This window comes from Trichosurus vulpecula, chromosome 2, assembly GCF_011100635.1.
Source record: "Trichosurus vulpecula isolate mTriVul1 chromosome 2, mTriVul1.pri, whole genome shotgun sequence".
NCBI lineage: Eukaryota > Metazoa > Chordata > Mammalia > Diprotodontia > Phalangeridae > Trichosurus > Trichosurus vulpecula.
Window position 1 is genome coordinate 219,613,472 of NC_050574.1, and position 12,039 is coordinate 219,625,510.

Sequence of the window (12,039 nt, forward strand, 5' to 3'; positions counted from 1 at the left end):
TGAAATAGAGAATAAGAAGAGTTCTTAAAATTATCAGTGACCCAGTTCTATGTTCATGGCTTTCATTACCTATTGCTTTGTTCAGTTGTTTGGTCATGTCTGACTCTTCATGACCCTATGGACCATACTGTCCCAGGGTTTTCTTGGCAAAGATAATGGAGTAGTTTGCCATTTCCATCTCCAGTGGGTTTAAGCAAACAAAGGTTAAGTGACTTGTCCGGGTTCACATAGCTAGTAATTGTTTGAGGCTGAATTTGCACTCAGCTCTTCCTGACTCCAGGCCCAGCACTCTATCTACTAAGCTACCTAGCTGCCTCCTTCATTATCTAACTATCATGATTTAGACTGTTTCACCCATTGCCTAGTTTTGCTCAAAACCCATCATCTCCAGATCTTTGCCTCTTTTTGAACAGGAATGTCTATACCTCCTTGGGTCTAACCTGCTTCCATTCCTACCTCCCATCCTGATCCCTGGGCCTTAAATTAGCACACTGGATTCCAGTTTCTTGGTTTGTTTCCATAACCCAGGGATGCCAAGAGTCTTATTACTAACAACTATTTCCATAATGACCAATAAATATAAAACTTACAATTGGTTTAGTTTGTACTTACCAGTCTGAATGATCTGAGAAATGACAAAGCATAAATCTTTGATATATACAGCTCTACTAAAGCAAGTAAAACAATGAAACTGTCCAATATATTCCAGCCTATTTGAAAATAATTACATGGATGTACAGCAATTATCTTCAAAAACATTTCTGCTGTGTAGATCCCAGTAAAGACCTAAACAAAAATAAAACGGAATGTTATTTTAGAAACAAAGATCTGAAATTATACATATACATGTGCCTATCTATGCCATATTTTTTTTTGCCTCTGACATGACCTGGCTGTGTAACCCTGTCACTTTATCTTTCAGGAATCTAGGCTATTATCTAAGGATATAAGGTACAGAGAAGTTGCCAACTGGCACTGGCAGAAGACATATCTTTATCCAGGAGTTCCCTATACTGACAAAACTACTAGTCCAGTCCCTATTCCTAGGTTGAATCACTTAGGAATTATATTACTTTGCATTATAACAATATTTATATATAAATTATTTGTATTGTAACATTATTTCTATACTACGTTGTTCATAAAATTAAACTATATCTCCTCAGCAGTTTTCACAGAAATTATGTGTATATATATATATATATATATGTATATGTGTACACACACGTATACTATATATGTGCATACACAGAGGGTCTAAGAGGATTGATAGTCTTGAGACAGAGTAAAAAGTCCCAACTCTTCCATTTAAAATGTGACCTTTGACAAGTTACTTCTCTCAATCTCTGTTTCCTCATCTATAATATGGAAAATAATGCTTAATTTGCCTGCCTTGCAGAGTTTTTGTGTGAATCAAGTGAGATAGTATATATAAAAATGCTTGCAAACTGCAAAGACCTATACAAAGGGGACTTGCTAATCAGTTTTTATTTTGGAAGATACATAAAAATGTATGTCTAAGGCTTATGCAATAACTGACTCCTAACTCTCCTAAGCTCTCTCTTGGACCCTCTTCTCTTTCTACATTCTTTCACTTGGTGACCTGATCATCTCTCCTAAGTTGAATTAGTGTTTCTATGCAGATGGATCCTAATCCTCAGCTTTCAGTCTGAGGTCTCTCTCTCAAGATCATCATTCATCAGCAACTACCTATTAGACCTAACAAACTGGATGTCTAGAAGACATATCTGACTTACTATGTCCAAAATAGAGCTTATTATCTTTTCCCTAAATCTACTCATCTCCTAAACTTTCTTATTTCTGTCGTTGGCATTACCATCCTTCTAAATTCCTTAGGTTTGTGTCCTTGGTGTTATTATGACTCCTTACTCCATGTATATACAATCATTTGGAAAATGTTGGTCTTTCTACCAACACAATGTATCCTATCCAACTACTCACATAGCCACCACCATAATTCAGGCCCTCTTGCATGATTTGTTTCAATTTTTAACATTTCCCACTGCTTACTTTTTTTAAAAAAGAAAACTATATAATAAGTATTCTACACCATTTTCAAAGCTATTCTGCTTTCCATGGTTCCTTCTAAATTTTCTTTTATTCTCTGATATGTACTTTTAATATTTTCATCCCTCTCTCCCCACCCTGCTTTAGAGATGGCTACCAATGGACACAAATGTGTGTGTGTGTGTGTGTGTGTGTGTGTGTGTGTGTGTTTGTAGAACCATACCATACACACATCTATTCATTAGTTTTTTTTCTGGAGGCAGATAACATCTTTCTTCATAGGTCCTTTGTAGTCGATTTGAGTATTTATAATACTCAAAATGACTTATTTACTCAAATTTGTTCTTAAAAACAAGATTGCTATTATTGTACACAACATTCTCTTGGTTCTGTTCATTTTACTCTTTATTATTTCATGCAAGTGTTTCCATGTTTTTTTCTAAAATCAACAAACAACATTTCTCATAACACAGTAGTATTCCATCACAATCATATAACACAACTTGTTTAGCCATTTCCCAATTGATGGACTTCTGCACAGTTTTCAGTTCTTTGCCACCACAAGGTGAGCTGCTATAAATATTTTAGAACACATAGGTTCTTTTCTTTTTTCCCTAATCATTTTGGGAAACATGCTGGGACAAAGGGTATAGACAGTTTAATAACTCTTTAGGCATAATTCCAGATTTTCTCCAAAATGACTTCTTAATTGGTGTCACTGCCTTAGTCCTCATCAATAAAAAGAGATAAAACCCTCTGTGGTACATATTGTCATCAAGAAATAGAGAAGATTGTATAAAAAAGAACCTTGGTGAAAAAATGTTTATTAAGCACTTACTATGTGCCATACACTATGCTAATTGCTGAAGGTCCAAACACAAATGTGAGACAGAGTTAAGCAGTTTACATTCTGATAAGAGGAAATGCCCTTTACAGGAGAGTGGTGGTCAAGGCAGCCTCTGTATAAGGAGTCATAGAGATAGTTAATGGAGTCACAAGGAAGTTGACTGGCATGCGCTTTCTAGAAAGAATTAATAGATTGCTCTTCTCAGAGCAAGAGGCAGCAGGAATTAAGGGCAGAAGAGTATTAAAGTAGGGCAAGTGGCAAAAAGCCTAGATAGATAGCTGGATTGTCTGTCCTGTGTTGGGTTAGATGAATTAATACTCACCTGCCCATTAGCATAGCTCAGGACCAGAGCAAGACTTCCAAAGATTAGTAGATTAATTAAATATCATGCACTAGAGGTATGGACTCTGGAAATCTGGTCCTGAGGGCATTATTTCAGTTAAGAAGTCAGGCAAGGCAGACAGGAAGATGCCTGGGGTGGAATACTGAATTGAATGTGAGTGGGCCCCAGGACAGAGTTTTGGGCAATACACATATGGGATGTGATATATGGATGACATTCAATCAGTCAAACAGAAATAATTCATTAAGTACTTATTATGTACCTGGGACTGTGGAAAGAACTGGGGATACAAAAAAAGAATAAAAATATTCTCCACCTTCAATAACGTCACATTCTAATGGAACAGATAGCATGCAAGTAAGTGCTTGCAACATATTATATATATATATGTATATGTATATATATATATATGTATATACACACACACACACACACACACATATATATATATGGAATAGATGGGAGATAATTTCTGAGGGGAGAACAAGCTGGAGGATGGGATGGGAAGGGGAGCAAGAAGGGACTTCTTTAAAATGTGGGATATGCAGGGTAAGGGAAATTAACAAGCATTCATTAAGCACCTGCTGTGTTCCAGGTACCATGCTAATCACTACACAAATGTTATATCATTTGATCTTCACAACAACCCTGCGAGGTAGGTGCCACAATGATCTCTACTTTATAGCAGAAAGAGGCTAAAATGACTTGCCCAGGGTCACAGAGTGAGTAAATGTCTAAGGTCAAACGAATTCAGGTCTTCCTGACTCCAGTCCCGGTGCTCTGTCCAAGGTAGTATCATTTAAAGGAGGCCAGGGAAGTTAGGAGGCAGAGGTGAGTAAGATGAGCATTCTGGGCATATGAAACAGCTCACACAAAACTAAGGAGATGAGAGATAATATTGTACATGAAAAAAAAACAGAAAATAAGCCTTTGTTGCTGAATCACAGTATGTGAAGGGGAATAAAATATGATTGAAAGATAGGAATGATCCAGATTATGATGGGTTTTAAATGTCTAATGGAGCACTTTATATTTGATTGTGGATGTATTAGGCAGTACTTGGACGTACGTGGTCAGAATTACACTTGAGGTGAATCAATTTGGCAGCTTAGTGGAGGACAGAATGAAGTGATGAAAGACTTGAGTCATGGAAACCAATTAGGGGGCTATTGCAGTAGCCCAGGCAAGAGGAGCTAAAGTAAGGTGGAGGCTGTATGAGTAAAGAGAAAGGGGTATATAACAAGAGATGATGAATAGGCATAAATGACAAGATATACAATTTATGCCTGTATGAGGTGAGTGTGACATGTCAAAAACGACACTGTAGTTGAAGGACTTTAGTACCATGGAATAATAGAGAACACTTTTCTCTTTCATTTATTCAGGGAGGAATGGAGGAGGTAAGATAATGAGTTCCGTTTTGAACATGTTGAGTTTGAGGTGCTTATGGGACTCCCATTTTGAGATGTCCAAAAGGTAGCTGGTAATGTTGAAAATGATGGTTGAGAGAGACTAGGGCTGCATATATACATCATAGGGTTATCTGCAAAGAGATGATAATTGAACCCATGAGAGCTAATGTGAGGTCTAGGTGAGAGAATCTAGAGAAAAGAAAAAAGGATGCAGGACAAATCCTTGGGGAACATCTATAGATAGCAGATATGACATGGATGGAGACACACCAGAGAAGGCTAAGAAGTGGCCTGACAGTGGAAGGAGAAGTAGAAGACAATAGTGTCATGAAAATCTATAGAGAAATACCTATCCAGGAGGCGAAGGTGGTAACTGTAAAATGCTGCAAAAGGCCAACAAGGCTGAGGATTGAGATAAAAAAGGCCATGAGATACATCAATTAAAAGATTACTGATAACTTTAGAGAAAGCAGTTTAAGTTGAATTATGAGGTTGGACACAAGGTTACAGAACACTTAGAAGTGGGGAGGAAGACAGAAAGTGGAGGTACCTAGTATAGATGTTTTCTCATGCTTAGCTGAGGAGGTCAGGAAAGCTACAGAATGAGAGCCAACTGTGGATCACCTAGGGCTTTTTTTAAAGCATTTGGAAAATATATGTACGTTTGTATGCAGCAAAGAAGGAGCCTGTAAATAAGGGCAGACTGAAAATAAGAGAGAGAAAAAGAGTGTGGAGATGTCAGTAAGGGATAATCTGCTAAAAGAGGAGGGGACAGGTTGATCATAAAAATATATGTTGGCCTTGGAATGCACAAAGGCCAGCTCTTCATCAGAGACTGGAGTAAAGAGATATTAGGGAAAGAAGTATGAATGGGAAGAAATTAGAAAGGAAGAAAAGGGAGAGAAAAGGTTCAATTATTTTGTTTTTGTTTTTGTGAAGTGCGAAGTGAGATCTTCTGCTGAGAAGGGAGAGGGTGCTATGGAAAAATCTGAGGAGATAAAAGATTTGTGACATCTCCTGTGGAGAATGATATAGTGAAATGATTTGGGAATAGAACAACTGCTTTGCTGCAGGAAATACTGAGTTGAGATTTGATAATATAAATCTACAGTGGTCCAACTTAGCATGGTTTCATGAGTTCATCTAGCTCTGTTCAGAAGTATGTAAATAGAATTGAAGGAGACAGATTGTAGGATTAATCTAGGATTGGGGTTTGACAAGGAACAACTGGTGATAGGGCAAGGGGGAGAGCAGAGTTTAGAGTAGTGTTGAACTGATACACCAAGGGGTTGAAATACAGAAGGAAAGAGAGTGTAGCCAGGGCAGGATGATAACCTGGGGGAAAATGGAAGAGTAGAGGGAATCAAAGTCATAGCGAGGATCAAGGGTTTTATGACATAGGAAAAGAAGGAATTATAAAAGACAGTAAAGAACATTTAAGAAAGGAAACAGTTGGATAGATAGGAGAACTAAGAAAGGAGTATCACAAAATTCCAGAGAGAAGAGGATATGCAAGAGGAGAAGATGGTCAAGAGTACTAAAGGCTGTAGAAAATTCAAGAAGGATGACATGAAAAAAGACCATCATGGTAACTGAGTGATTATTAATAACTGAGAAGAAACAAAGATAAATAAGAAACATTATAGAATGAAACTGTAGAGAAGAAAGTTGTAGTAACAGGTCACAAGACATAAAATGGCAAACTCACCAGGTTTCCCACAGAGAGCATATTGTAGAATTTCTCAGTCATTGGGTGGTGATCCATGGCCATAAAAATTATGTTAGTAATGACACAGGTGGCAATGGCCAATTCGAAAAATGGATCCATAACAATGGTATAGATAAAGTCTTTGCATTTTAACCAAGGTGGAGAGCAATTCCAGATCATATCTGTTTTACTAAATCTGTGCCACCAGTTTGCACATGTAGGCCTGGACTCATCAAGTCCTGTGAAGAAAAATTTTAAAATGAAGAAATTAAATTTTTCTATTTCTTTGTACTTTCTAAAGATAATGTAAAACTTCCACATATTAATTTTCCTAGGGAAATTTGAAATCAGATTTATGGTGCAGAATTTGCTAACCAAATAGTAGTCTTTTGGGTGAAAATACAATATATTCCATTCAAGTCTCATATCATTTTCATGCTACAAATATTGGGCAAAGAGAAAAATGAATGAGACAAACTTTAAATTGAAGATGAATACAGGTGGACCTCACTCTGAGAAAGACCCCTGAAATGTGGTGATAGGTATAAGAGTAAATGATTTTTTAAGTGAAGGAATCTTTTTAAAGAGTTTTTAATATCCTGAGATAATACCTTTTATTATCCTTATGAAAAAGATTTGTTAGTTTCATATCAAAATTACAGAACCAAAAGATCTGAAGAGGTTGCCTTTTACAACATTTAACAGGTCATGCTCAAATTAGGGTTAGCTGGGTTGCACAGTGGATAGAACACTGGACCTGGAGTCAGGAAGACCTGAATTCAAATCTGGCCTCAGATACAGACTAGCTGTGTGACCCTCAGCAAGACATTTAACTCTGCTTGCCTCAGTTTCTTAATCTATAAAAAGAGCTGGAGAAGGAAATGGCAAACCACTTCAGTGTCTTTGCCAAGAAAACCTCCAAAATGGAGTCACAAAGAATCTGGAATGACTAAACGACATGCCCAGATTACTGTGTACTACTTAGAACATACAGAGAAAATGACATGAAATTCTATTTTGGTCATACATTCCAAAGCTGAAAAATATGACACTTTCAGGAAACATTTTATTTTTACCAAATTCATCTGAAGTACCTCATGTGTGGGTTAACATTAGTTCACAATTCATCTAACATTCAGAAAAAAGTCATAACATACTTTCCATCCTGTTTATCACATTGGTCTTTCTCATTGCTCGTTGCCTGATAGTTGGATCATCCAATATATCCATAGAAACACAGCAAGAATTTATTTGTCCTTCTTTCTGGTCTTTCCTTGAAGTTCTTCCCTATGAAGATATTTGAAGAAAAAGCTTTAGGGCTGCATTTTGCCCACTGACATTAAGATAAGTAACAGCAACAAGTCCCATTTAATTTTCACAGAGCACATTTCTCACAACTCAGTGAGGTAGTAGGTAATGCTTCATTTATCCAATCTCCACCTTCTCTAAATATTAATTTTATCTAAATCACTAGTTCTCAAAATGTGGTCTGTAGGCCCCAGAGGAGTCCCTAAAACCTTTTCAGGGGGCCTATGAGGTAAAAATTATTTTTATAATAATACTAAGTCATTATTTACTTGTTAAAATACTCCCTTTTACAACTACTTATCTGTGTGAGGTCAAATTTCCATCACATAATTTCAACAGAAACAAGAAGAGAATCCAGTTGTATTTTATTAAGCCAGGCAATGGAGATTTGTGAAAACATGTAAAACAGTACCACTCTTCTCACTAAGTCATTTTGGTTTTGGAAAAGTTTTAAAAACATATAACACATTTTATTTATGTTTATACATACTGGATTTATTGTTTTAAATGAATTTATAAATCAGTATTTTAAAAATACATTCATTTCATTCTTATTATGGTAAATATTGAGATATAATCCACATGAAAAAACCTCTTTGTGGTGGGAGTCCTCAATGAAGGGGTCCTGAGACCAAAAAAATTAAGAACCAATGATGCTGTCTCCACGTTCTAGGAATTCCAGATTTTTGACTTTGCTTCAGGGATCCTCAGAAGCCATAACTAATTTTCTGGAAATGTTTTTCAACAAAGAACACATTCTGTAGGCTATCACCAAGTGATGACTGTTAGTCTGGGCTAGCAAGGCCAATTAGAAGGCTCAGAGAACAAGGCAGAGGCATATTTGGCTAGTTTTCATCAATTGGGTGAAGAGTGTCAAGGAACAATAAGAGGTAATAATGTTAGGAATCCAAAGGTTCAAGAAGATTGAGGCAAAGGATTAAATTAAAAACAAAAATAAGTAGGTCTGAATACCAAGTACAGGACAAAGCATAGCTAGCTCCCTGTGAGCTATATTGTTCCCAAAAAGTTTTGGCTTTCCAAAACATTATCTTTCTTTTTCTTATTTATTTATTTTTAGTTTTCAACATTCACTTTCATAAGCTTTTGAGTTCTAAACTTTCCCACTTCCTCCCCTGACCCCGCGGCCCCCAAGATGACATGCAATCTGATATAGGATATATATATATATATATATATATATATATATATATATATATATATATATATATATATACACACAGACACACACACACACACATATATATATATACATATATATATATATATATATATATATGTATAAACAAATTTCCACATCAGTCACATTGTGAAAGAAGAATCAGAGAAATAGGGAAAACTATGAGAAAGAACAAACAAAAAGAAAGGGAAAGTAGTGTGCTTCAATCTGCATTCAGACTCCACAGTTCTTTCTCTGGATGTGGACAGCATTTTCCATCATGAGTCTTTTGAAATTGTCTTAGATCATCAGATTGCTGACAAGAACTAAGTCTATCAAAGTTGGTCATCACACAATGTTGCTGATATTGTGTATAATGTTCTGGTTCCATTCACTTCACTCAGTATCAGTCATGTAAGTCTTTCCATCATTTTTTTTTCTGAAATCTGCCTGCTCATCATTTCTTATGGAACAATAATATTCCATTACATTCATATACCACAACTTGTTCAACCATTCCCCAATCCATGGGCATCCCCTCAATTTCCAATACTTTGCCATCACAAAAATGGCTGCTACAAACATTTTTGTACATTTTTATGATCTCTTTAGGATACAGATCTAGAAGTGGCATTGCTGGTCAAAGGGTATCCACAATTTTATAGCTCTTGGGGCACAGTTCCAAATTGCTGTCCAGAATGGTTGGATCAGTCCACAACTTTACCAACAATGCACTGGTGTTCCAATTTTCCCATATCTTTTCCAACGTTTTCAATTTTGTGTTTTGTCATGTTAGCCAATATGATATCTGTGGTGCAGTAAATCAGAATTGTTTTGATTTGTATTTCTCTAATCAATAGTGATTTAGAGCATGTTTTAAAATATTTTTTTTTCTTGAGGACATCATAGAGGACTGCTGTGGCTAAGGGAACCATAACTAGGTACAGAGATCTCAACTAGGAGGGATACAGCCCTGTAACTGGACTCAGAAAGACTTGCTTTCAGATCCAGCCTCAGAAGACACTTATTAGTGGTGTTACTCTGAGTAAGTCACTTAGCTTCTGTCTGCCTCAGTTTCCTCATCAGCAAGATGGGGATAACAATAGCACCTACCTCCCAGGATTTGTTGTGAGGATAAAACAAGACATTTGTAAAGCTATTTACAAACCTTAAAATGCTAAAATCAAAAGGATACCTGGACAGCATCTTTCAAGAAATTATCAAGGAAAACTTCCCTGATATCTTGGAGGCAGAGGGGAAAATAGGCCCTGGAAGAATCCACTAATCACCTCAGGAAAGACAGCCCAAAATAAAAACTTAAAGGAGCATTATAATCAAATTACAGAACTAACCAGTCAAGGAAAAAATTCAAGTGGCCAGAAAGAAACAATTCAAACATTGAGGAGCCACAATCAGGATTACACAGGACTTATCAGCTGCAAATTAAAGGACTGGAGATCATGGAACATAATATTTCAGAAAGCAAAGGAGCTAGGACTACAACCAAGATTCACCTACCCAGCAAAATTAAGCAAAATACTTCAAGGAAAAAACGGAGACACTAAATGCACTGTTGGTGGAACTGTGAAGTGATCCAACCATTCTGGAGAGCAATTAGGGACTACGCCCAAAGAGCAACCAAACTGTGCCTATACCTTTTGATTCAGCAATACCACTACTAGATCTGCATCCCAAAGAGATCATAAAAAAGGGAAAGGGTCTACAGAAGCCATTTTAGTGTTGGCAAAATATCGGAAATTGAAGGGATGCCTATCCAATGAGGAATGGCTGAACAAGGTGTGGTATTTGAACGTAATGGAATATTATTATGTAATAAGAAATGAAGAACAGGTAGATTTCTGAAAAACCAGGAAAGACTTGTATTATGAACTGATGCAAAGTGAAATGAGCAGAACCAGAAAAACATTGTACATGGCGTCAGCAACACTGTGTGATGATCAACTCGGAATGATTCAGTTCTTCTGAGCAACACAATGATCCAAGACAAATACAAAGGACTGATGAAGGAAAATGTTATCCACATCCAGATAAAGAACTAGTGGACTCTGAATGCAGATTGAAGCACACTTTTTTCACTTGCCTTATACTTTTTCATTTCTCCCTTTTGATCTGTTTTTTTTCTTTCACAATTGTGACTAACATGGAAATATGTTTTATATGACAACATATCTACAACTGTATCAAATTGCCCACCATTTTAGAAAGAGGGGAGGGATGGGAGAAAAATTTGGAACTCAAAATCTTGTAAAAATAAATGTAAAATTATCTTGACATGTAATTGTGAAAAATTAAAATACCATTTAAAAAAGAAAATAATTTGCAGTCTTATGAATCACCCCCAAAATCATCTTATCCTACTCTCTGAGGGGCAATGAGAGGCAGCATGATATAGTAGGCAGAGTTTAGAATTATTCAGAGAATAATAATTCAAATCCTAGCTCTAATAATTAGTAGCTGAGTAGCCATGGGAATGTCTCAGTGGCTCTTTGAATCTAAGTAGAGTAATAAAGTGCCTACCTTATAGTATTATAAATTCTTATGTCCATGTGACTTGTTCCTAATGCTACTGTGCAAATGGCACACCAGGGGAAGGAAAGGGGAAGGGAATAAACATTTATATAGTACCTGTTATGTGCCAGGCACTCTGCTAAGAACTTTTCACAAGTATCTCATCTGAGATAACAACAACCCTGGAAGGTAGGTGTTATTGCTATCCCCATTTTATAGTTGAGGAAACTGACACAAAGAAAGGTAAAGCGTCTTGATATAGTGAGGGTGTAAAGCTGGATTTGAACTTGAGTTCTTCTGACTCTAAGCCTAACTCTCTATCCACTATATTGCCTGTGGCCAAGTGAAAAACTCACAAAAGAATAATTATACCTTTACAGACTATTCCAACCTTTCTAATCTTTATTTTGGTGGGGGAGGGGCACTTATCCTGTTCATTGGTACAGGGAATCCCTGAGGATGAATTTCTCCCCCAACAATGCAACTACTGTGCAAACTATTGTCTGAGGAAGCTGCCTGGAATATTGAGAGGATTATGAATAAAAACCCAACAAAATAAATTTAATTATTTGTCTTAACATATTCATCCAATATCGAGAACTGCCATATATAAGTGTTTGAATTCATATTATGAAACTTTACATAATATGGTGTAATGCCAATGTGATACTCATAGCAACTGCTATG

General features: G+C 36.4%; 1 protein-coding gene across 1 annotated transcript in view; it reads right to left on the reverse strand.

The window, feature by feature from the left end:
• The window catches only part of LOC118837898 (sodium channel protein type 9 subunit alpha-like), an 86,159-nt gene that overhangs the window by 42,580 nt on the left and 31,540 nt on the right, over positions 1 to 12,039 (reverse strand). The window contains exons 11-13 of the mRNA XM_036745038.1: positions 7,496 to 7,625; positions 6,339 to 6,577; positions 613 to 786 (exon numbers count right to left, since the gene is read on the reverse strand). Coding sequence (XP_036600933.1) covers positions 613 to 786; positions 6,339 to 6,577; positions 7,496 to 7,625 — 543 coding nt within the window. The remainder of the gene's footprint in view (positions 1 to 612; positions 787 to 6,338; positions 6,578 to 7,495; positions 7,626 to 12,039) is intronic.